The 26,807-nt window shown below is 36.8% G+C and overlaps 1 protein-coding gene across 1 annotated transcript in view; it reads left to right on the top strand.

Annotated features, from left to right (window-relative positions):
• The first annotated feature begins 862 nt into the window (after positions 1–862).
• LOC127149555 (uncharacterized) overlaps positions 863–26,807 on the top strand; it is a 28,619-nt gene continuing 2,674 nt past the window's right edge. Inside the window, exons 1-2 of the mRNA XM_051085337.1 lie at positions 863–1,386; positions 12,095–16,354. Of these exons, the coding sequence (XP_050941294.1) occupies positions 13,205–16,354 (3,150 nt within the window). The 5' untranslated portion in view covers positions 863–1,386; positions 12,095–13,204. The remainder of the gene's footprint in view (positions 1,387–12,094; positions 16,355–26,807) is intronic.

The following is a 26,807-nucleotide window of genomic DNA, read 5'->3' as shown; positions in this document are numbered from 1 at the left end:
TTGCAGAAAACTTCTAAGAGAGAGTTTGGAAGAAGAAGAGAAATTTTACTAGAATTTTTAGGTTGAAGAAGAGGAGGAGAACTCAAGCAAAGTGTATCAATGGCTGAATTTTAGTTCATTCTGCACATCACTGGTTTTTAATTCGGTTTGAACTCTTCAAAAGGAATTAAGAGGTGAAATTTACATTTACGGAAAGTTAACTCATTTTTAAACAAACTTTATGAAGAACGTTGGAGCAAATTCGGATATTCATTTGGTGCTTTTTGATGAAGAAAACAGGGCAGTTGGTTTTCACTCGAAATCAGGAGGTCTCTGGTTTTTCTTGTATTTCAGAGTGTATCGGTGGAGCTAGAATCTCTATTTGGTATGGTTGCAAAGCTTATTCAATTTACTACAACTTTCATGACGAAATTGTAAACCAAAAACGACTACAAATTGGCTAAATGGTAGGAACAAGTTAAAGAGGTCGTGTGTGCGCGATTCTGGAAGTGGTTCTGTTTTGAGGGTTATATGTGTTTATGCACGGGGAATCAGATTTATATGTCTTTAGGTAAGTTTTAGAGGATCTCAAAATGAAGAGTTTGATATAAAGAACACTCATTTTGGTTAAGTATTGAGAAAGTTATAGTCCTTTGAAGTTTATGCTAGAAATCTGGAAATTTTAGAGAATTGTTGAAATAGGATTTTATTTCTTAAGCTTTGTTTTCGTGAGCGTCATCTTTGGTGCGACATGTTATGTATATCTTTAGGAAACCAGAATGTTTAGGGTTTTAATACTCGGTTGGGTTGTTGGCAGGCCGAGAAGAATTAAATCGAGCTTATAGACCAAGGATATATCCCAAGACTGTGAGTGACAAAAACAACTTTGAAATATTTTCCATAACTGTTATTATGATTGAATGCGATAAATGTTTATTTACGAAGCCATGAAAGGTATTTGAATTTCATGACTATTTTCAAGTATACATTTGGAGACTAGATTTCTTAAAGAAATTTATACTAGCACGTAGATATTAAATGTTTGGAAAGTATTTAAACCACAATATTTTAAGCAAAGCATGAATTAGTATGAAGTTTTGTTTTAAGAACTACAATTTTCCACGAAAGAGCTGAGTAAAGTTCGAGCTTTGTGTAAAATTTATAAGCAGGCATGTTTTAATATTTTATGATGATTTATGAAATTTTCATTAACTACATGACTGAGATCTTGAGCCTGAGGCTAGAGATTACCGTGTGCACACTGGTTAGATTTCGTTGTTGACGTTGAGTGTACTCCGTAACAACGATGCTGTCTTGAGTGCTGGGCGGGCCCCACTACGACAAAGACGATGGGAGTGCTGGGCGGGCCCCACTACATCGTAGTGCTTGTAAACGTTGTTGTACTAGGTTTACCCTACACAACGTAGATTCGTCATGTTAGTTAAAATGCTTCGATATACTTGATATGCCTTGCTAGATTTCAATGATGAACATGCTGAGTATTTAAGGAAGCTATTCTTACTATTACACATTTACATTTACGACTTGTATAAACAGATTTATATGTGTAAAGTTTTCACGTGCTCTTATCTTTAAATTCATAGTTTTAAACTGAGTCACTCACTGAGCTTCATAGCTCACCCTTTCCAAAATGTTTTACCCATTTTCCAGGTAGAGATCGACTTCCCGGTGCCTGATAGACTGCCTTAGTCTGCGGAAGCTTCATTATGGATTGCCAGTACGTGTTTTGAGTTGGGCATAAAGTCTGTTGTGTTGTGATGTATTCACACCCTTGTAGTTTATAGATACTCCACAGTTTGTATAAGCTTTAGGAGCTATAGTTGTGTAAATTTTGTTGGTTATATTTTGATTAAGGTGTCTTTAGGTTTACTCGTGAAATCGGTAAATTTTGAGGTACACTTCATGTATGTGTTTGACTAGCTGTGTTTGACTAGCCTAGGATCCTCTGTGTTTTGTGGCATGTAAATAGTTTATATACTAGATTGGCAAGTTCATCACATGAAAGTTTTAAGCGGAGTCGACAGATACAGGTACAGAAAAGCATTGTTCGTCGGCTTCACGCCATCTTTCGGTCTAAGGTAGCAGGTAGTCCGGGAGGGGGTGTGACATGATTCCCTGTGAATAATCTCAGATAACCCTCGAAACAGAACAACTTCAATAATCGCGCACACACGACCCCTTTAATTTTTCCTACAATTTAACTTATTCGTAGCCATTTTTGGTTTATGAGTTCTTCATGAACATTGTAGTAAATTGAATATTATTTCCAACCATACCAAATAGAGATCCTAACTCCACCGGTACTCTCGGTAAAACAAGAAAAACCAGAGACCTCTTGAAATCGCATGAAAACTAGCTGCCTTGTTTCTTCGTCAAAAATCACCCAATGCACATCCGAATTTGCTCAAGCTTCCTTCTTCAAATTTGTTTGAAAATGAATTAGCTTTCAGTAAATGTAAACCTCACCTCTTAATTCTTTTTGTGTAGCTCGGAATCGATAGAACATTAGAGGTGTGCTGTGTGAATCAATTTCTACCAAGGATGAATCCTCGCTTGCAATTCCCTTGTCTTTCTTCAACAAAACTTCTTGAACTTCTTCTTATTCCTTTCTCAGCCTTCTTCCCTTTGAAATTCCTCTGAAAGTTGATGCAGAAATGGTGAAGAAAGTGGTGGAAATAGATGGAGAAAACCTTGGCGGTGGAGGGAAGAGAAGTAGAAAAGTAAAATGAAAATTTTCTTCTTTTTCCTTCCTTTTATCCTTTCTTTTCTTTTCTCTTTATTTTACTTATTAAAAAAAATTAAATATATATATATATATATAATATATATATATAAATATATACTTAATTTCCATTTTTCTTTTATTAATTTCACATAAAATAAAATAAAATAGACCTAGAAAATATCGGGTTTACAGTCTCTTACCTAGAGATTAGCTTAATCCAAAAATATAATCTTGACGGCAAGGTCAAGCTTCCCAAGAAAAGTCTTAAACAGTAAGGGTAAAATATACTAAGTTCGATAATTTAATTAGCAATTGCTTAAGGATCTAAAAACCCTTTTAATTTAACTTACCCAAAGTTGAGGTCGAATTTAAATTATCCTTGGCTGGGACAATTTCACAGCACAAATTCTCAATTTGCTCTAACTAGTCCTTTATGAAAAATAACCCAATTAATCTTTGTTGGACATTGACTAAAACCCAATCAAACTTACCAAAACGTGCGAAAAATATGTGAAAATGGCCAAAAAAAAAAGCTTGGTGGCTTAAAAATGGCTTGGCGGCTCAAGTGGTGGCTTAAAGGGATGCATGCGGCTGATGACTGAAGGAAAAGAAGGCATACGACTTGGCTCGGCTGAATGGAAGCTCACGACTAGGCGCGTGCGGCTGAAGGGAAGACGGCGTGTGGCTCGGGTTGGGCCGCTAAGCCGCGGCGCTGCTTGAGGCGTGTGACAATCAGCGATCGACGAGAGGTTAGGGCTTCAAACAGATGAACTGCAAACATGCAGTAGCTCACGGAGAAGACGGGGCGATCAACGAACGAATAGCGAAGACATGGTCGCTGACTACTTATAACCAGACAGTGTGGTGAGAGGCGACCGATCGATAAAAAGAACGGATGGCTTAGATGGCTGACAGCACGTGGTTGGCTTCGACAGCAAGGCTATGCGGCAGTGGATTTGAGAGGATAGCGATTTGTGAGGTTAGGGTTTCACAATGAAGAAGATGAAGTGCACAACTTCCCTTGTGGCCTATTTAAACAATAACAATATAACTATTATTCTGTCTTTTTCTTTTTCCTTTTCCTTCTCCAAAGTGCACAACGCAACACTACGTAATGTAATCCAGTCGTGCATTTTAGTGTCATCAATCTATGTCAAACTGAAAAAAAAGCATGCAATATTAGAATATAGAGAATACCTTTAACGATGAGACTTATTTTTCTTTTTATATTAAATGGAACAAAAGTGAATTTTTTTTTAATTATGATTAAACTAATAAGCTACTAGAGTCATAACATTGTTTCATTTTTGCACAGCTTTTTGTTAAACGATTGAATTATTTATTTAAGTTGTGATGCATTTGACGAAATTAAAGTAATATCTACGACTTTCGAGATTTAAGGGTTTAACATAAATATTCTTTTCCATTCTGAAGTTAAAAATAATTATTCTTTATTTAGTTGTCATCACTAAGTCTATAATGTAAAACCGAGATTTCCCTAGGATCATTTTCTCTTGTCATCTATTGTTGGGATTACTAAGTTAAAAGAAGGAAAAAAAAACAAAAAAGGAAGTGGAATTGGACAGCACAAAGCCCACCACCGCAAGCTCATTTTTTTCAGCCCAATTTCATTTCTTTCCTCCATTATTTTCCATCCAAACTTTCAGAGCACTTAGAGGAGAGAGCAAAGGAAGAAGAAGAAGAATTTTGTGGTTTGAAGTTGAAGAAGATAGGAAAAAGTTCATGCAAAGCCAGCCATTGCAAAATCTGGGTGCAACTGTCAACTTCTGGTTTGTTTTGTTCAGTTTGAGCTATCCAGAAGGAACTAAGAGGTGAGGTTTTATTTTCTTGAAAGTTATTTCATTTTCCAACAAATTTCATGAAGGAAGCTTGAGCTGAATAGTATGAGAAGTTAATGGTTTTTGAAATAGAAAATAGGGCACAGGATTTTTGAGCAAACCATGAGGATTTCTGGTGTTCTCTAATGTTTTGAGTATTCTGGAAGTGCACAAGTCGAATCAGAAACTTTATTTAGTACGGTTGGAAAGCGTATTCAATATTCTACAACTTTCATGAATATTTTGTGAGCCAAAAATGTCTTTATGTGGGGTTAATTGTAGGAGATAGATAAAGAGTGGTAGAGAACCTCGAATTCTGTATTGTCTGTGTTTGGGGCAATTCTAGATGAATTGGTTGAGAATCTCGTTTTCATTTCTTCAGGTAAGTTGTAGAGTGCTCGAAAATGAAGCATTTTATGTGTATTTTATTAATTTGGGTTAAGTTTTGAGGAAGTAATGGGTGTTGGAAGTTAGGATATCGAATCTGGAAAATCTGGAAAGTGGGATGTAATGTGATTCTTAATCTAATTGTTTAGAAATTCATGAGCATGGAAGGAAAAAAGCTATGATTTTAATGCTCGGTTTTGGTTGTTGACAGGCCAAGAGGAAATAGGCCGAGTCTACAAACTGGGAAACTAGATAAGACTGTGAGGGACAAAACAAATTTCTAAAATGTTATTAAACAGTTGTTCATAATTACATGTTTTACATGTTTTTCTATTAATGATACATGGTTTTTGTGAACGGTTTCAAACATGAGTTTTGAGCTTAGATTTTCTAATGAGGGTTATATTCGAGCACGTGGCTAATGGCTTTATGAAAAGTAGTTGAAACGATATCTTTTAAACAAATATTGTATAATGATTTAAAGTTTTTCACGAGCAAGCTGAATAAACTTGAGTTTTACAAAAGATAACGATAAACAGGCATGTTTAAATGTTTTCATGTGACTTCGCAGAGATTTCCATTGACTACATGACTGAGATATTGAGCCTGAGGCTATATGGTACCGTGTGCACACAGGTTACATTTCTGTTGTCGACGTTGAGTGTACTCCGTGACAACAATGCTGTCATGAGTGTTGGGCGAGCCCCACTACGACAAAGACGATGGTAGTGTCGGGCGGGCCCCACTACATCGTAGGACTAGTAAACATTGGCTATACTGGACGTGTCCTACACCACATAGATCGGTCATGTTAGTTAAAACGTTTGATGTACTTGTTATGCCTTGCTAGATTTTTTATGACGAACTTGGAAGATATTTTAGAAAGCCTTATTTATTACACGTTTATGTTAAATGCTTTGATTGAGCATAGTTATAGATCTAAAGGTTTATCACATGTTTTGACGTCCGTATTTAGAATTTTAAATTTAGTCATTCACTAGGCCTCGTAGCTCGTTCTTTTCAAAATGTTTCCCACTTTTCAGGTAGAGATTGAGCTCTCGGTGCCTGATACACTGCCAACGTTTGCTGAAAGTTCCGGATCAAACTCCAGTACGTGGTTGGAGTTGTATTTTGAGTCTGTTCATGTTGAAAGGTTTTGTAAGGTTTGAATAGTATCGTCCTGGAGGTCGTGGTCGTAAAACTCTAGTTGTATAAGTCTTGGTTGTGATATTTATATCAGGTTATTTTACAAACCAAGTGATGTCAGGACTGCATCTCGTGTATGTTGGGAAGGTTTTCGTGGTTTCCTCTGTGTGGTGTTCCATATTGAATATTTTATATCTAAGATTGGTATATTTATCAGGTTTAACGTTCAGTAGGGTCAACAGGGATCGTTAGAGGAGACGATGTCTGTTGGCTTCACGCCGTCTTTCGGGGTAAGACAGCAGGTGGTCCGGGAGGGGGTGTGACATATAACCTTAATTTTGAGAGGATAAAAGTTATTAATCTATACAATGACCTATTTTGGTCATTAAAAATCAGAAGTATGGCACCACATAACACATATTAGAAAATAAATATAATATATATAGCACATAGGAGAAATATTTGCAAAAATAACAATTTTTTACTAGTCATATGATTTTTTTTTAAATGCCAAATTTTCCCTTCAGTTTTATTCCTCTTATGCTATTAGTAATGACTACCATCGTCGATATCCTACTATCAAAGATGACATCTACCAATGATGTCACATGTTTAGATGTCAATAACGTTTTTCTTCTATTTTTCACTGATAACTTGAATTTTAAATTTCTAAATGATACAAATATTCATAGTATAACCTAAAATCAATAATTTATTTCAACGAAAGTTGCAACTATAAAACGTTTCATTTACAATATCTGTGATAAAAGTTATAATATATGGATAGAATGTTATTAGTAATTCAAAGTTATTAGTGATAGCACGCTAGTCTGATCTGATTTCTTTGTCCATTTATGGTAAAAACAAACAACCACAATATCACTTTAGAGTAGCATTACATCGTTACCATTGTTATATAGTAGTTTATTAGAGATATTACTCATAGACGCTATCAATGATATCCTTCTATTGCTATCACTGATATATATTATAAGTGATAGTAATAGAAGAATATCATTGATAATATGTAATGACCAAACTTTTCAGACTAAGCTGAGGTTACTACTTACTGCTAAGACTCGATAGTAAAACACGCAAACTCATAAAAAGACCTGTTTACGATTCATTAAAAACCTTCAATACATAAGAAAAGCAATTTCAGGCCCTATTTTAGATCACTTTCCAAAAGTTCCAAAACATAATCCATGAAGTCTTGAAAAAAAAAAAGAAGAACAGTTTTTCTAACCATAACTCAATTTAATAATTAAAAAGAAACAGAAATAACAAATACGTTCAGTGGAATCATAAAAAACTAGACATGTCCATATGGCCTTCACGCATCCTTCTTGCCTCTCATCGGTCTGCCCCTCGCGTTACATTTGCCTGAAAAAGTTAAAGTAAAAGAGTGAGTATAAAAATATACCCAGTAAGGGACCCACTACTGGGCCTATTAGGGTGATAACAATTAGCTTCCTATTAAAGGGTACCCTACATAAACAGTCTACTGGTTTCGTAGAACTCAGACATTAATTAGTCTAGTGATCCCATCGGATACATATATCATTCTAGTGATCCCATCAGATACACATATCAGTCTAGTGATCCCGGAGGATACACATATTAGTCTAGTGATCCCGGAGGATACACATATCAGTCTAGTGATTCCGGAGGATGCACGCATCAGTTTAGTGATTCTGAAGGATGCACGTATCAGTCTAGTGATCCTAAAGGATGCACGTATCAGTCTAGTGATCCCCGAGGATGCACGTATCAGTCTAGTGATCTCAGAGGATGCACGTATCAGTTTAGGAATCCCGAAGGGCACCGTCCCTATAAGGTACACTACCACATAGATAAATCTAACTGTTACCCCTCAGATCATACTAAACCGTCTACAATAGTCACATCACGATATCGTTCAAGCTAACGACTCAGTTTATAAGCTTAGTCAGTCAGACAGGTTAGGTTTAGTCAACAATCTCATTAGTCACTATACATATATCCAATCCACACAATACTATTACATTACCTAAATGGAGTCAACGAATCAAATCATCACTTTGTAAATTCACCTGACAATCACTTCGTCTCAATCCAACCCTAACACAAATACAAGTAATCTGTGTTATGCATAATGTCCATATTTAGTCTACAGTATAGTTCATCAGCGAATGCACAACTTACACATGAGGTCTCGAACCCTTAGTCCATCAACGACATAACTCAATAATATGTAGCCCAACAACATAATTCAACTATATGTAACATCAAGATTTTCTTACCTCAACGACCTCACTATTTCAGTTAACAGCACGACCCATCAATATAACTATATTACACAAAACATCCGGGCATCCACACTCTATCAGCAGAACAACCCATTCACATATATACAAACTATGCATAACATTTTAGACACCGAAGCCTCATCAACAGAACAACCCATTCACACGCACACACATATATATGTAAGCTACAACTAATAATCATGTCACCTTTAATCAGTCAAGAGTGCATACTAGTGATGTTTTATAGGCATACATGCATCAATCAATTCAGTACAGTCGCTATTGTGTAATCTTCATATGAGTTACTATGTTTGCAGTCTCGGTTTGGGGTCCAGTAGTAAAAAATCCCTTACCTGAGATTTAGCTACAATCCTTGTTCAAGTCAACGTACAAACAAATCTACCTAAACACAAACACAAGGATTTAAACAATGACACCACCAAAATTCACATTTAAAACGCTCAAAAGCAACATCCACAGACTTACCCAAGTAGAGGAGAGTTGACTCCAAACTACACTTGCTGTATAACCCAAGAATTCGAGTGTCACCTCTTTAAAACCTTCAAGGATCAAAAGTTAACCCAACCAATAAGTCCAACGTTTTATTCCAACATTTATACTTTAATCGGCTATAGAAAACGTTAGGAAACTCACTAAATAACCCTTACCAAAGACTCACCATAACTCAACGTAGAGGGACACAGCTTAATCTTGGATTGGGAGGCAGCTCGGCTCGATGAACAGGGAGATCTACTTGGAAAATAATCTTGGGTTACGAGGCAGCTTGGCTCAGGTCGACTAGAGTCGACCCGGATCGACTCGGCTTGGATCGCCTTGGTTTGACTCAATTTGCAGTGCGACTCGGCTCGTGGCTTTGCTCACTACACAACTTTTGGTTCAGCTCGTAGCTCAGCTCGAGAATCGGCTAGGATGGAGGAACGGCTCGCAGTAAGGGTTGTTCACGCGACGGATTGTCCATGCTACAGCTCGGGTTCTTCTAGGCTTCGTCGGATGGTGTACGAGGGAGGTGAGGTGAATATGATCGAACGAGGTTGGAAGTTGGCCGACGATGCTCGACTGAGGGCAAATACAGCCGACGGTAGACGAAATGAGTAAGAAGGAGAGGGAGAGAGTCGGAGGCTTGCACGGACGACAGGGCTCCGTCGAATGGCATAAAAGGACGACACTATGGTGGGGCTTCAGCGTGCGGCAGAGACTGGAGACAGACGCGTGGAAGACCGACGATCAGCTTTAGACGGGGCCGAAAGCTTACGATGGAGAGATGAGTAAACATTGGGGTAAAGGGCCTTAAAGCAGACGAAAGAGTTGCGACTGCGGACGACTGGTTTTTACGGACAAACAACAGACGAGGACGGCAGAGGTTGGGCGTGGGCGAAAAAGACCGGATGATGAGACTAAACGAAGAGAAGAGTGAAGGTGGTGGTGGGCGGCGGTTGGTGAGAACGAAGAAGGAGATAGGGGCACGCGGGAGAGAAGAAGAAAAATTAGGTTTTTTAATATATATGCGTGTGTGTGTGTGTATTAAATAATAAAATAATAATAATAATAATATTAATAAGGGGTCTTTTCAAAAATATAAAAAAAACAGCAAAGTATTTACATTGTATACAAAAATTCCGAAAATGGAAAAAGCTTAGAGTCCCACCGTGTAAAATATAAAAAAAAGCCTCGTCTACAATGTGCGAAATATATTTGGTAACACGATTTGGTACACGGTCGTTTAATTAATTGTGTACACGATCGTTTACATTTGTCTACACGATCGTTTACATTTGGCTACCCCAAATCTAAACGATTTTATTCAAAATTTGGTATATGATCATTTAGATTTGGCTACACGATCGTTCCAAACCTAAAAAAAGTTTAAAATTTGGTATACAATCGTTTAGATTTTGTCACACCCCCTCCCGGACTACCTGCTACCTTAGACCGAAAGATGGCGTGAAGCCGACGAACAACGCTTTTCTGTACCTGTATCTGTCGACTCTGCTTAAAACTTTCATGTGATGAACTTGCCAATCTAGTATTGTAAACCCGATATTTTCTTGGTTTAATTTCTTTAAATGTGGAAAAAAAAAGAAAAAGAAAATGGAAATTAAGTGTAAATATAAATATATATATTTATATATTAAATAGTTTTATTAAATTAATTAAAGAAAAGAAAGAAAAGAAAGGACAAAAAGAAGAAAAGGAGAAGAAAATTTCATTTTCTCTTTTCTTCTTCTTCTTCTCTTCCCTTCGCCGCCAAGAGTTTGAAGACATCCAAGTTCCCTTTATTTTTTTTTTCTTTTTCCTTCTTCAATTTGCAGAGAACTTCTAAGAGAGAGTTTGGAAGAAGAAGAGAAATTTTACTAGAACTTTTAGGTTAAAGAAGAGGAGGAGAACTCAAGCAAAGTGTATCAATGGCTGAATTTTAGTTCATTCTGCACATCACTGGTTTTTAATTCCGTTTGAACTCTTCAAAAGGAATTAAGAGGTGAGATTTACATTTACTAAAAGTTAACTCATTTTTAAACAAACTTTATGAAGAACGTTGGAGCAAATTCGGATATTAATTTGGTGCTTTTTGATGAAGAAATCAGGGCAGTTGGTTTTCACTCGAAATCAGGAGGTCTATGGTTTTTCTTGTATTTCAAAGTGTATCGGTGGAGTTAGAATCTCTATTTGGTATAGTTGGAAAGCTTCGTCAATTTACTACAACTTTCATGAAGAAATTGTAAACCAAAAACGACTAAAAATTGGTTAAATTGTCGGAACAAGTTAAAGAGGTCGTGTGCGCGCGATTCTGGAAGTGGTTCTGTGTTGAGGGTTATATGTGTTTATGCACGGGGAATCAGATTTATATGTCTTCAGATAAGTTTTAGAGGATCTCAAAATGAAGAGTTTGATATAAAGAACACTCATTTTGGTTAAGTATTGAGAAAGTTATAGTCCTTTGAAGTTTACGTTAGAAATCTAGAAATTTTAGAGAATTGTTGAAATAGGATTTTATTTCTTAAGCTTTGTTTTCGTGAGCGTCATCTTTGGTGCGACATGTTATGTATATCTTTAGGAAACCAGAATGTTTAGGGTTTTAATACTCGGTTGGGTTGTTGGCAGGCCGAGAAGAATTCAACCGAGCTTATAGACCAAGGATCTAGCCCAAGACTGTGAGTGACAAAACCAACTTTGAAATATTTTCCATAACTGTTATTATGATTGAATGCGATAAATGTTTATTTACGAAGCCATGAAAGGTATCTGAATTTCATGACTATTTTCAAGTATACATTTGGAGACTAGATTTCTTAAAGAAATTTATGCTAGCACGTAGATATTAAATGTTTGGAAAGTATTTAAACCACAATATTTTAAGCAAAGCATGAATTAGTATGAAGTTTTGTTTTAAGAACTACAATTTTCCACGAAAGAGCTGAGTAAAGTTCGAGCTTTGTGTAAAATTTATAAGCAGGCATGTTTTAATATTTTATGATGATTTATGAAATTTTCATTAACTACATGACTGAGATCTTGAGCCTGAGGCTAGAGATTACCGTGTGCACACTGGTTAGATTTCGTTGTTGACGTTGAGTGTACTTCGTAACAACGATGCTGTCGTGAGTGCTGGGCGGGCCCCACTACGACAAAGACGATGAGAGTGCTGGGTGGGCCCCACTACATCGTAGTGCTTGTAAACGTTGTTGTACTAGGTGTACCCTACACAACGTAGATTCGTCATGTTAGTTAAAATGCTTCGATATACTTGATATGCCTTGCTAGATTTCAATGATGAACATGCTGAGTAATTAAGGAAGCTATTCTTACTATTACACATTTACATTTACGACTTGTATAAACAGATTTATATGTGTAAAGTTTTCACGTGCTCTTATCTTTAAATTCATAGTTTTAAACTGAGTCACTCACTGAGCTTCATAGCTCACCCTTTCCAAAATGTTTTACCCATTTTCCAGGTAGAGATCGACATCCCAGTGCCTGATAGACTGCCTTAGTCTGCGGAAGCTTCATTATCGATTGCCAGTACGTGTTTTGAGTTGGGCATAAAGTCGGTTGTGTTGTGATGTATTCGCACCCTTGTAGCTTATAGATACTCCACAGTTTGTATAATCTTTAGGAGTTGTAGTTGTGTAAATTTTGTTGGTTATATTTTGATTAAGGTGTCTTTAGGTTTACTCGTGAAATCGGTAAATTTTGAGGTACACTTCATGTATGTGTTTGACTAGCTGTGTTTGACTAGCCTAGGATCCGCCGTGTTTTGTGGCATGTACAATAGTTTATATACTAGATTGGCAAGTTCATCACATGAAAGTTTTAGGCAGAGTCGACAGATACAGGTACAGAAAAGCGTTGTTCGTCGGCTTCACGCCATCTTTCGGTCTAAGGTAGCAGGTAGTCCGGGAGGGGGTGTGACAACTTGGTATCAGAGCAGTTTGCTCCATGAGAATTAAGGTAGAGCGGTTAGCTCTAAGAAGAAACTGGAAAGTAAATAATTGAAAGTCAAGTTAGCTTAAAGGGAACTAGTGGAGTATGGTCTAGGTAAGGGTAGAAGTGAGTCCAATTATTATTAATACGTGAGTAGACATTTAGTATCATGCATTTGAGTTAAGTATTTATAGTATGTCTAATGTGTCGACATATTATAGGAGTCATGCCACCACGTACTGGTAGACGACGCCGGCAGAATCAGGACGGGATGCAAGGTCCTACCAAAAGTCCATCTGTAGGGGAATCTAGTACCCTAGGAGTGCGAGGTGGTGCAGGGAAACGAGCAGTTTGCGAGAACAACACAGGAAATAGGAATGCCAGATAGAGCAGAGCCTAGTGATCCAGAAAAGGCATTCGGAATTGAACGGCTGAAGAAGTTAGGGGCTACAGTGTTTGAAGGTTCCACAGATCCAGCTGATGCAGAAAACTGGTTGAATATGCTTGAAAAGTGTTTTGATGTGATGAATTGTCCTAAGGAGCGAAAGGTTAGATTGGCCACATTTTTGTTGCAAAAAGAGGCTGAAGGATGGTGGAAATCTATATTAGCAAGACGCAGTGATGCACGTGCTTTAGACTGGCAAACTTTTAGAGGCATATTCGAAGATAAGTATTATCCCAGCACATACTGCGAAGCCAAGAGGGATGAATTTCTGGGGTTGAAACAAGGATCACTTTCAGTGGCTGAGTATGAGAAGAAGTATACCGAGCTTTCACGGTATGCTGACGTTATTATAGTTTCTGAGAGTGACAGGTGCCGAAGGTTTGAAAGAGGGTTGCGTTTTGAAATACGTACCCCAGTTACAGCCATTGCTAAGTGGACGAATTTCTCTCAGTTAGTGGAGACTGCCCTTCGTGTGGAGCAGAGTATAACAGAAGAGAAATCGACAGTGGAGCTTAGTCGTGGGACTTCAACAGTTAGTGGATTTAGAGGCCGTGAGCAGCAGAGGTTCACGCCTGGGATAAATATTTCAAGCCGTCAAGATTTTAAGAATCGCTCTGGAGGCCAAGCATCGAGGAACGTGAATTATGGTAGTGTTTTTCAGAGACAGAGCCATAGAATACCTAGCCAACCCATTAGATCAACAGTAAGATCGCAACCAGGTCAGGAGTTCATTGCTAGTACCGTCAGGCGAATACCATGCACGAGTTGTGGCAGGAACCATCGGGGTCAGTGTTTGGTAGGTGCCGATGTATGTTACCAGTGCGAACAGCCAGGACATTTCAAGAAAGATTGTCCGCAGTTAAACATGACAGTTCAAAGAGATCAGGGAGTTGGGTCCCAGACAGTTGAGCAATCGAGAGTTTCAGTGGTTCCAACAGAGGGCACCAGTGGTGCAAGGCAAAAGGGAGTTGTTGGAAGACCGAGGCAACAGGGAAAAGTCTATGCTATGACTCAACAAGAAGCAGAGGACGCACCAGACGTTATTACTGGTACGATTCTTATTTGTAATGTACCTGCAGATGTTTTATTTGATCCAGGTGCTACGCATTCCTTTGTTTCTAGTATATTTCTGACTAAGTTGAATAGGATGCTAGAGCCTTTATCTGAGGGGTTAGCTATATACACTCCATTTGGTGACGTTTTACTTGTTAATGAGGTGTTACGTAATTGTGAAGTTTTAGTAGAAGGTATCAGTTTGCTAGTGGACTTGCTACCACTAGAGTCGCAGAGGTTAGATGTAATTTTGGGAATGGATTTCTTATTTGCTCATTATGCATCTATGGATTGCCATAGGAAGGAAGTGGTTTTCAGAAAACCAGGCTTTGTTGAAGTGGTTTTTAGAGGTATGAGGAAGGCCGTTTTTAGAAGTTTAATCTCAGTTTTGAAAGCTGAGAAATTACTGAGGAAGGGTTGCACAGCGTTTCTTGCACACATCGTAGTAGTGCAGAGAGAAAAACTAAAGCCAGAAGATGTTCCTGTGGTGAAAGAGTTTCTTGATGTATTTCCAGATGATCTGTCAGGTTTGCCACCTGATAGAGAGATTGAGTTCACCATTGAATTATTACCAGGAACAACACCTATTTCACAGGCCCCGTATAGAATGGCTCCAAGCGAGCTAAAAGAATTGAAGATGCAGTTACAAGAACTAGTTGACAAGGGATACATCAGGCCTAGTGTTTCGCCGTGGGGAGCACCAGTGCTTTTTGTGAAAAAGAAAGATGGTACCCTCAGATTATGTATTGACTATAGACAGTTAAACAAGGTTACAATACGTAACAAGTATCCTTTACCACGCATCGATGACTTATTTGATCAACTAAGGGGAGCAGCGTTGTTCTCTAAGATTGACTTAAGGTCAGGATACCACCAGTTGAAGGTTAGAGAATCAGATATTGCTAAGACAGCATTTAGAACGAGGTATGGGCATTATGAGTTTCGAGTTATGCCATTCGGTTTAACGAATGCGCCAGCAGTTTTCATGGATCTCATGAACAGGATCTTCCATCGGTATTTAGATCAGTTTGTGATTGTGTTCATTGATGATATATTAGTTTACTCAGTTGACAGAGAATCTCATGAGGAACATCTGAGGATTGTTCTACAGACTCTACGTGAAAAACAGTTATACGCTAAGTTCAGCAAATGTGAGTTCTGGTTGGAACAAGTAGTATTTTTGGGGCATGTAGTTTCAGCAAAAGGAGTTAGTGTCGATCCACAAAAAGTAGAAGCGGTTGTCAATTGGGAAAGACCAATTAGTGCAACAAAAGTACGTAGTTTCCTGGGTTTGGCAGGATACTATAGGCGTTTTATTGAGGATTTCTATCGATTGGCATTGCCTTTGACCGCTTTGACAAGGAAGAATGTTAAGTTTGAGTGGTCAGATAAATGCGAGCAAAGTTTTCAGGAATTGAAGAAAAGACTAGTTACAGCACCTATTTTGGCACTTCCTGTAACAGGGAAGGACTATGTGATTTATTGTGATGCTTCAAGGCTAGGATTAGGTTGTGTGCTTATGCAAGATGGGAATGTAATAGCTTATGCTTCAAGGCAGTTGAAGGAGCATGAGTGTAATTACCCTACCCATGATCTTGAGCAAGCAGCAGTTGTTTTAGCACTAAAAATCTGGAGACACTATTTATTTGGGGAAAAGTGCCATATTTTCACAGATCATAAAAGTCTAAAGTATATTTTTGATCAAAAAGAGCTAAATCTGAGACAAAGGCGATGGCTAGAACTGATTAAAGATTATGATTGTACTATAGAGAATCATCCAGGTAAGGCCAACGTAGTAGCAGATGCATTAAGTAGGAAATCAATACTTCCGAAGAGTGCCTTGTGTGGTATTCGAGTAGCTTTGTTGAATGAGTTAAGAGGTTCCAAGGCAGTAGTAACTACAGAGGATTCAGGAAGTCTCTTAGCTCAATTTCAGGTTCGGTCTTCTCTAGTAACTGAGATTGTAAGAAGACAGTCAGAAGACAGTAATTTACAGAAGAAGTTTGAGAAATCCAAGAAAGGCTTAGAGGTGGAGTTTGAGCTGAAAACAGATGGAGCCATTGTTAAACAAGGAAGATTATGTGTTCCGAATATCAGTGAGCTTAAGAATGCTATTCTAGAAGAAGCTCACAGTTCAGCTTACGCTATGCATCCAGGTAGCACCAAGATGTACAGAACTTTAAAGAAGACTTATTGGTGGTCTGGAATGAAGCAAGAGATACCTGAATATGTTGATAGATGTTTGATTTGTCAACAGGTTAAACCAGTAAGACAGAGGCCAGGAGGATTTCTTAATCCTTTGCCAGTGCCAGAGTGGAAATGGGAGCATATTACTATGGATTTTCTATTTGGATTACCTCGTACATCCAGTGGACATGATGACATATGGGTAATAGTAGACAGACTCACCAAGTCGACACGATTTATACCGATTAAAATGACATCTACGTTTGACCAGCTAGCGAGATTATATGTTGATAAGATTGTGAGTCAGTATGGAGTACCAATGTCCATAGTTTCAGATAGGGATCCGAGGTTTACTTCTAAATTTTGGCCTAGTTTACAGAAAGCAATGGGAATAGGGCTAAAGTTTAGTACATCATTTCATCCCCAAACTGATGGTCAGTCCGAGAGGACCATCCAAACTTTAGAGGAAATGTTGAGAGCATGTGACCTACAACTTAAAGGAAGTTGGGATACCCACTTGCCACTTATGGAGTTTGCTTATAATAATAACTATCAGTCTAGTATCGGTATGGCACCATATGAAGCCTTATACGGGAGACCATGCAGAACTCCTATGTGCTGGAAAGAAGTGGGAGAGCGGAAGTTAGTAGGTCCTGAGTTGGTTCAGATTACGACAAACAATATTAAGTTGATCAGAGAAAATCTGAGGAAAGCCCAAGATCGACAGAAAAGTTATGCGGATAAGCGACGAAGAAACCTAGAATTCCAAGTTGGAGATCAAGTTTTCTTGAAATTATCTCCATGGCGAGGTGTTATTCGTTTCGGAAGAAAAGGTAAGTTAAGTCCTAGATATATTGGGCCATATCAGATGACGGAACGAGTGGGACCAGCAGCGTATAGACTTGAGTTGCCAATAGAACTTGCACGAATACATGATGTTTTCCATGTATCCATGTTAAGAAAATATATACCAGATCCATCGCATGTGTTGCAAGATCAACCAGTTGAATTAAAAGAAGATTTGAGTTATGTTGAAGAACCAGTTCAGATTCTCGACAGAAAGGAACAAGTTTTGAGAAACAAAACGATTCCACTCATAAAGGTTTTGTGGAGACATCATGGAGCAGAGGAGGCAACTTGGGAACCAGAATATCAGATGAAGAAGAGCTATCCGATACTTTTCAGTTAAGGAAATTCTAAATTTCGAGGACGAAATTTTCTAAAGGGAAGGTAAGTTGTAAACCCGATATTTTCTTGGTTTAATTTCTTTAAATGTGGAAAAAAAAAGAAAAAGAAAATGGAAATTAAGTGTAAATATAAATATATATATTTATATATTAAATAGTTTTATTAAATTAATTAAAGAAAAGAAAGAAAAGAAAGGACAAAAAGAAGAAAAGGAGAAGAAAATTTCATTTTCTCTTTTCTTCTTCTTCTTCTCTTCCCTTCACCGCCAAGAGTTTGAAGACATCCAAGTTTCCTTTATTTTTTTTTTCTTTTTCCTTCTTCAATTTGCAGAGAACTTATAAGAGAGAGTTTGGAAGAAGAAGAGAAATTTTACTAGAATTTTTAGGTTGAAGAAGAGGAGGAGAACTCAAGCAAAGTGTATCAATGGCTGAATTTTAGTTCATTCTGCACATCACTGGTTTTTAATTCGGTTTGAACTCTTCAAAAGGAATTAAGAGGTGAGATTTACATTTACTGAAAGTTAACTCATTTTTAAACAAACTTTATGAAGAACGTTGGAGCAAATTCGGATATTCATTTGGTGCTTTTTGATGAAGAAAACAGGGCAATTGGTTTTCACTCGAAATCAGGAGGTCTCTGGTTTTTCTTGTATTTCAGAGTGTATCGGTGGAGCTAGAATCTCTATTTGGTATAGATGGAAAGCTTATTCAAGTTACTACAACTTTCATGAAGAAATTGTAAACCAAAAACGACTAAAAATTGGTTAAATTGTAGGAACAAGTTAAAGAGGTCTTGTGCGCGCGATTCTGAAAGTGGTTCTGTTTTGAGGGTTATATGTGTTTATGGACGGGAAAGCAAATTTATATGTCTTCAGGTAAGTTTTATAGGATCTCAAAATGAAGAGTTTGATATAAAGAACACTCATTTTGGTTAAGTATTGAGAAAGTTATAGTCCTTTGAAGTTTATGTTAGAAATCTGGAAATTTTAGAGAATTGTTGAAATAGGATTTTATTTCTTAAGCTTTGTTTTCGTGAGCGTCATCTTTGGTGCGACATGTTATGTATATCTTTAGGAAACCAGAATGTTTAGGGTTTTAATACTCGGTTGGGTTGTTGGCAGGCCGAGAAGAATTCAACCGAGCTTATAGACCAAGGATCTAGCCCAAGACATTGAGTGACAAAACCAACTTTGAAATATTTTCCATAATTGTTATTATGATTGAATGCGATAAATGTTTATTTATGAAGCCATGAAATATTTTGTGGCATGTATAAACTATTGTACATGCCACAAAACACAGCGGATCCTAGGCTAGTCAAACACAGCTAGTCAAACACATACATGAAGTGTACCTCAAAATTTACCGATTTCACGAGTAAACCTAAAGACACCTTAATCAAAATATAACCAACAAAATTTACACAACTACAGCTCCTAAAGATTATACAAACTGTGGAGTATCTATAACATACAAGGGTGTATATACACCACAACACAACAGACTCTATGCCCAACTCAAAACACGTACTGGCAATCGATAATGAAGCTTCCGCAGATTAAGGCAGTCTATCAGGCACCGGGAAGTCGATCTCTACCTGGAAAATGGGTAAAACATTTTGGAAATGGTGAGCTATGAAGCTCAGTGAGTGACTCAGTTTAAAACTATGAATTTAAAGATAAGAGCACGTGAAAACTTTACACATATAAATCTGTTTATACAAGTCGCAAATGTAAATGTGTAGTAGTAAGAATAGCTTCCTTAAATACTCAACATGTTCATCGTTGAAATCTAGCAATGCATATCAAGTATATCGAAGCATTTTAACTAACATGACGAATCTACATTGTGTAGGGTACACCTAGTACAACAACGTTTACAAGCACTACGATGTAGTGGGGCCCGCCCAGCACTTCCATCATCTTTGTCATAGTGGGGCCCGCCCAGCACTCACAACAGCATCGTTATTACGGAGTACACTTAACGTCAACAACGGAATCTAACCAGTGTGCACACGGTAATCTCTAGCCTCAGGCTCAAGATCTCAGTCATGTAGTTAGTGAAAAATTCATAAATCATCTTTAAATATTAAAACATGCCTGCTTATAAATTTTACACAAAGCTCGAACTTTACTCAGCTCTTTCGTGGAAAATTGTAGTTCTTACAACAAAACTTCATACTAATTCATGCTTTGCCTAAAATATTGTGGTTTAAATACTTTCCAAACATTTAATATCTACGTGGTGGAAAATTGTAGTTCTTAAAACAAAACTTCATACTAATTCATGCTTTGCTTAAAATATTGTGGTTTAAATACTTTCCAAACATTTAATATCTACGTGCTAGCATAAATTTCTTTAAGAAATCTAGTCTCCAAATGTATACTTGAAAATAGTCATGAAATTCAAATACTTTTCATGGCTTCGTAAATAAACATTTATCGCATTCAATCATAATAACAATTATGGAAAATATTTCAAAGTTGGTTTTGTCACTCACAGTCTTGGGCTAGATCCTTGGTCTATAAGCTCGGTTTAATTCTTCTCGGCCTGCTAACAACCCAACAGAGTATTAAAACTCTAAACATTCTGGTTTCCTAAAGATATACATAACATGTCGCACCAAAGATGACGCTCACGAAAACAAAGCTTAAGAAATAAAATCCTATTTCAACAATTCTCTAAAATTTCCAGATTTCTAACATAAACTTCAAAGGACTATAACTTTCTCAATACTTAACCAAAATGAGTGTTCTTTATATCAAAATCTTCATTTTGAGATCCTATAAAACTTACCTGAGGACATATAAATCTGTTTCCCCGTGCATAAACACATATAACCCTCAAAACAGAACCACTTTCAGAATCGCGCGCGCACGACCTCTTTAACTTGTCCCTACAATTTAACTGATTTTTTAGTCGTTTGTGGTTTACAATTTCTTCATGAAAGTTGTAGTAAATTGAATAAGATTTCCAACCATACCAAATAGAGATTCTAACTCCACCGATACACTCTGAAATACAAGAAAAACCAGAGACCTCCTGATTTCGAGTGAAAACCAACTGCCCTATTTTCTTCATCAAAAAGCACCAAATGAATATCCGAATTTGCTCCAACGTTCTTCATAAAGTTTGTTTAAAAATGAGCTAACTTTCAGTAAATGTAAATCTCACCTCTTAATTCCTTTTGAAGAGTTCAAACCGAATTAAAAACCAGTGATGTGCAGAATGAACTAAAATTCAGCCATTGATACACTTTGCTTGAGTTCTCCTCCTCTTCTTCAACCTAAAAATTCTAGTAAAATTTTCTTCTTCTTCCAAACTCTCTCTTAGAAGTTCTCTGCAAATTGAAGAAGGAAAAAGAAAAAAAAATGGAACTTGGATGTCTTCAAAATCTTGGCGGTGAAGGAAAGAGAAGAAGAAGAAGAAGAAGAAAAGAAAAAATGAAATTTTCTTCTACTTTTCTTCTTTTTATCCTTTCTTTTCTTTCTTTTCTTTACTTTATTTAATAAAACTATTTAATATATATATATATATATATATATATATTTACACTTAATTTCCATTTTCTTTTTCTTTTTTATTTTTCTTTCCACATTTAAAGAAATTAAACTAAGAAAATATCGGGTTTACAGATTTGGCTACTCTTGGCTACACGAGCGTTTACATTTGGCTACATGATCATTTACATTTGGCTACACAATTGTTTAGATTTGGGGTTTCAAATCTAAAATTGTTTTTTTCAAAATTTGGTATACGATCGTTTAGATTTGGCTACACGATCGTTTAGATTTTCCTACACGATCGTTTAGATTTTCCTACACGATCGTTTAGATTTTCCTACACGATCGTTTAGATTTGGCTACCCCAAATCTAAACGATTTTTTTTTTAAAATTTGGTATAAACGATTTTTTTCAATATTCTTTATACACGATCTTTTAATTTTGGTTACTCTAATTTAAATCCCTAACCAATTTTTTTTAAGATTCTTTATACACCATCTACGTAAAAAGAAAAGAAGAAAGACGATTTTTTTCAATATTCTTTATACACAATCTTTTAGTTTTTGGTTACTCTAATTTAAATGTCTAACCAATTTTTTCAAGATTCTTTATACACCATCTGTTTAAAAAAGAAAAGAAGAAAGATGATACAATGAAGAAAAAAAAGAAACAGGAATAAAAAGAAATAGATTTGCTTACCCAAATCTAAAAAAAATGAAAAGATGGAAAAAATCGAAGAGTACAGAGGAAGAAGACGATAAAAAATCGCAGAGATTAGAAAATAATGGAAGGGCAAATCTAGAATACTTAAAAAATGGCTAAATTTATGGGCTTTGTTACACAGGCCTTAAATATTTCAGTAGTTTGTTATATTTAGGAAAGTTTCCTTAATAATAGTAATAATAATAATAATAATAATAATAATAATATAAAATTAATATTATATTATTATTTTATATTATATCATATTATTAAAATTTACACCTTTTATTTCCTTTTTCTTTTCTCTTCTAAACCAAATAAATTTTAACACCCAAAAAATTTTAAATCCTCAAAATTAATATAAAGTGTTAAAATCTTCCTTAAAATTTGGGGCGTTACATTCTTCCCTCCTTAAGGAACTTTCATCCTCGAACAACTCAGGATAGCGAGCTCTCGTGTCGTCTTCCCTCTCCCATGTAGCCTCTTCAACTTTGTGATCCTGCCATAAGACTTTAACTAAAGGGATCTCTCTGTTTCTCAACATCTTTACCTCTCTAGCCAATATCTCAACTGGTTGTTCTGTATAACTCAAATTTTCATCAATTCCTAGTGGCCCGTAATCCACCACATGAGATGGATCGGACACATACTTTCTCAGCATAGAAACATGGAATACATCATGAACTGCCGAGAGTAATGGTGGCAACGCCAAGCGATACGCCACAAGACCAATTCACTCCAGAATCTCAAATGGTCCAACAAAACGAGGACTCAACTTTCTCTTCTTTCAAATCGTAAGACACCTTTCATAGATGTTACTTTTAAGAACACTTTGTCTCCCACATCAAACTCAAGATCTTTCCATCTCACATCAGCATAACTCTTCTGTCTACTCTATGCGGTCTGCATACGTGCTCTAATTTTCTATATCGTTTCGTTAGTAGACTGAACTAACTTAGGACACATCAATCTCTGCTAACCAACCTCTTCCCAGCAAACAGGGGAACTACAACATTTGTCATACAAGGCCTCAAATGCTGCCATGCCAATGGTAGCCTGAAAACTGTTCTTATAAGCAAATTTCATTAAATGCAAGTGAGAATCCCAACTACTTAGAAATTCTAATGCGCAAGCTCGCAACATACTTGGTTCAGATGCTCAGTCGGACCATCAGTCTGTGAGTGGAAAGTTGTACTAAAGTCTAAACTCGTGCCCATAACAGCCTGTAAACCCTTCCAGAACTTAGAAGTGAAACGGGCATCTCTTTCAGAAACAATCGACACCGGCACTCCATGTAGTCTCACTATCTCAATCAAGTACAACTGTGCCCACTTACTAGCAGTATAAGTGGATTTTCCTAGAATGAAGTGTGCTGATTTGGTAAGCCTGTCAACAACTTCCCAAATCACTGTAAAACACCTTAAAGTTCTAGGCAATCCTGTAATGAAATCCATAGACACATTTTCCCACTTCCACTCCGGCACACTCAAGGGTTGTAATAGACCTGCTGGTTTCTGCCTTGGTGCTTTAACTTGCTTACTCACCAGGCATTTACTAACAAATTTTACCACTTCTTTCTTCATGTTACGCCACTAGTAAACTGGTTTCAGGTCTTGATACATCTTTTGTAAACCCGATATTTTCTTGGTTTAATTTCTTTAAATGTGAAAAAAAAAAGAAAAAGAAAATGGAAATTAAGTGTAAATATATATATATATATATATATATATATATATATTAAATAGTTTTATTAAATAAATTAAAGAAAAGAAAGAAAAGAAAGGATAAAAGGAAGAAAAAGAGAAGAAAATTTCATTTTTTCTTTTCTTCTTCTTTTTCTCTTTCCTTCATCGCCAAGCATTTTGACGACATCCAACTTCCATTTTTTGTCCTTCTTCAATTTGCAGAGAACATTTAAGAGAGAGTTCGTAAGAAGAAGAGGAATTTTACTAGAATTTTGAGGTTGAAGAAGAGGAGGAGAACTCAAGCAAGGTGTATCCATGGCTGAATTTTAGTTCATTCTGCACATCATTGGTTTTTAATTCGGTTTGAACTCTTCAAAAGGAATTAAGAGGTGATGTTTACATTTAATGAAAGTTAACTCATTTTCAAACAAACTTTATGAAGAAAGCTGGAGCAAATTCGGATATTCATTGGGTGCTTTTTGATGAAGAAAACAGGGCAGTTGGTTTTCACTCGAAATCAGAAGGTCTCGTGTTTTTCTTGTATTTCAGAGTGTACCGTTTGAGTTAGAATCGCTATTTGGTATGGTTGGAAAGATTATTCAATTTACTACAACTTTGATGAAGAAATCGTGAACCAAAATCGACTAAAAAGCAGTTAGATTGTAGGGAAAAGTTAAAGAGGTCGTGTGCACGCGATTCTGGAAGTGGTTCTGTTTTCGAGAGTTATCTGAGTTTATGCACGGGGAATCAGATTTACATGTCTTCAGGTAAGTTTTAGAGGATCTCAAAATGAAGATTTTGATATAAAGAAAACTCATTTTGGTTAAGTATTGAGAAAGTTATAGTCATTTGAAATTTATGTTAGAAATCTGGAAATTTCAAAGAATTGTTGAAATAGGATTTTATTTCTTAAGCTTTGTTTTCGTGAGCGTCATCTTTGGTGTGACATGTTATGTATATCTTTAGGAAACCAGAATGTTTAGAGTTTTAATACTCGGTTGGGTTGTTGGCAGGCCGAGAAGAATTAAACTGAGCTTATAAACCAAGGATCTAGTCCAAGACTGTGAGTGACAAAACAAACTTTGAAATATTTTCCATAACAGTTATTTATGATTAAATGCGATGAATGTTTATTTCCGAAGCCACGAAAGGTATTTGAATTTCATGACTATTTTCAAGTATACGTTTGAAAAGTAGATTTCTTAATGAAATTTATGCTAGCACATGCATATTAAATGTTTGGAAAGTATTTAAACCACATTGTTTTAAGTAAAGCATGAATTAGTAAGAAGTTTTGTTTTAAGAACTACAGTTTTCCACGAAAGAGCTGAGTAAAGTTTGAGCTCTGTGTAAGATTTATAAGCAGGTATGTTTTAATATTTTTAGATGATTTATGAAATTTTCATCAACTACATGACTGAGATCTTAAGCCTGAGGCTAGAGATTACCGTGTGCACACTGGTTAGATTTCGTTGTTGACTTTAAGTGTACTCTATAACAACGATGCTGTCGTGAGTTTTGGGCGGGCCCCACTACGACAAAGACGATGGGAGTGCTAGGCGGGCCCTACTACATCGTAGAGCTTGTAAACGTTGTTGTACTGGGTGTACTCTACACAACTTAGATTTGTCGTGTTAGTTAAAATGCTTCAATATACTTGATATGTCTTGCTAGATTTCAATGACGAACATGCTGAGTATTTGAGAAAGCTATTCTTACTGCCACAAGTTTACATTTACGACTTGTATAAACAGATTTATATGTGTAAAGTTTTTACGTTCTCTTATCTTTAAATTTATAGTTTTAAACTGATTCACTCACTAAGCTTTATAGCTCACCCTTTTCAAAATGTTTTACCCATTTTCCAATTAGAGATCGAGTTCCAGGTGCTTGATAGACTGCCTTAGTCTGCTGAAGCTCCGTTATCGATTGCTAGTACGTGTTTCGAGTTGGGCATAGAATCTGTTGTGTTATGATGTATATACACCCTTGTATGTTATAGATACTCCACAGTTTGTATAAGCTTTAGAAGCTGCAGTTGTGTAAATTTTTGTTGGTTATATTTTGATTAAGGTGTCTTTAGGTTTACTCGTGAAATCAGTTAATTCCGACGTACACTTCATGTATGTGTTTGACTAGCCTAGGATCCGCTGTGTTTTGTTGCATGTATAAAAGTTTATATACTAGATTGGCAAGTTCATCACATTCAAGTTTTAAGCAGAGGCGACAGATACAGGTAAAGAAAAGCGTTGTTTGTCAGCTTCACGCCATCTTTCGATCTAAGCTAGAAGGTAGTCCGGAAGGGGGTGTGACAACTTGGTATCAGAGCAGTTTGCTTCATGGGAATTAAGATAGAGCGGTTAGCTCTAGAAGAAACTGGAAAGTAAATAATTGAAAGTCAAGTAGCTTAAAGGGAACTAGTGGAGTATGGTCTAGGTAAGGGTAGAAGTAAGTCCAATTATTATTAATATGTGAGTAGACATTTAGTACCATGCATTTGAGTTAAGTATCTATACTATGTCTAATGTGTGGACATATTATAGGAGTCATGCCACCACATACTCGCAAACGACGTCGGTAGAATCAGAACGGGATGCAAGGTCCTATCCAAGGTCCATCTGTAGGGGAATCTAGTACCCTAAGAGTTCGAGGTGGGGCAGGAAACAAATAGTTTGCAAGAACAGCACAAGAGATAGGAAGGCCAGAGAGAGCAGAGCCTAGTGATCCAGAAAAGGCATACGGAATTGAACGGCTGAAGAAGTTTAAGGCTACAGTGTTTGAGGGTTCCACAGATCCAGCTGATGCAGAGAACTGGTTGAATATGCTTGAAAAGTGTTTTGATGTGATGAATTGTCCTGAGGAGCGAAAGGTTAGACTGGCCACATTTTGTTGGAAAAAGAGGCTGAAGGATTGTGGAAATCTATATTAGCTAGACGCAGTGATGCACGTGCTTTAGACTTGCAGACTTTTAGAGGCATATTCAAAGATAAGTATTGTCCCAGCACATACTGCGAAGCCAAAAGGGATGAATTTCTGGGGTTGAAACAAGGATCACTTTCAGTGGCTGAGTGTGAGAGGAAGTATACCGAGTTTTCACAGTATGCTGACGTTATTGTGGCTTCTGAGAGTGACAGGTGCCGAAGGTTTGAAATAGGGTTGCGTTTTGAAATACGTACCCCAGTTACAGCCATTACTAAGTGGACGAGTTTTTCTCAGT

Source organism: Cucumis melo, chromosome 5 (assembly GCF_025177605.1).
Source record: "Cucumis melo cultivar AY chromosome 5, USDA_Cmelo_AY_1.0, whole genome shotgun sequence".
Lineage (NCBI taxonomy): Eukaryota > Viridiplantae > Streptophyta > Magnoliopsida > Cucurbitales > Cucurbitaceae > Cucumis > Cucumis melo.
This window is presented reverse-complemented; position numbering and strand designations above follow the sequence as displayed.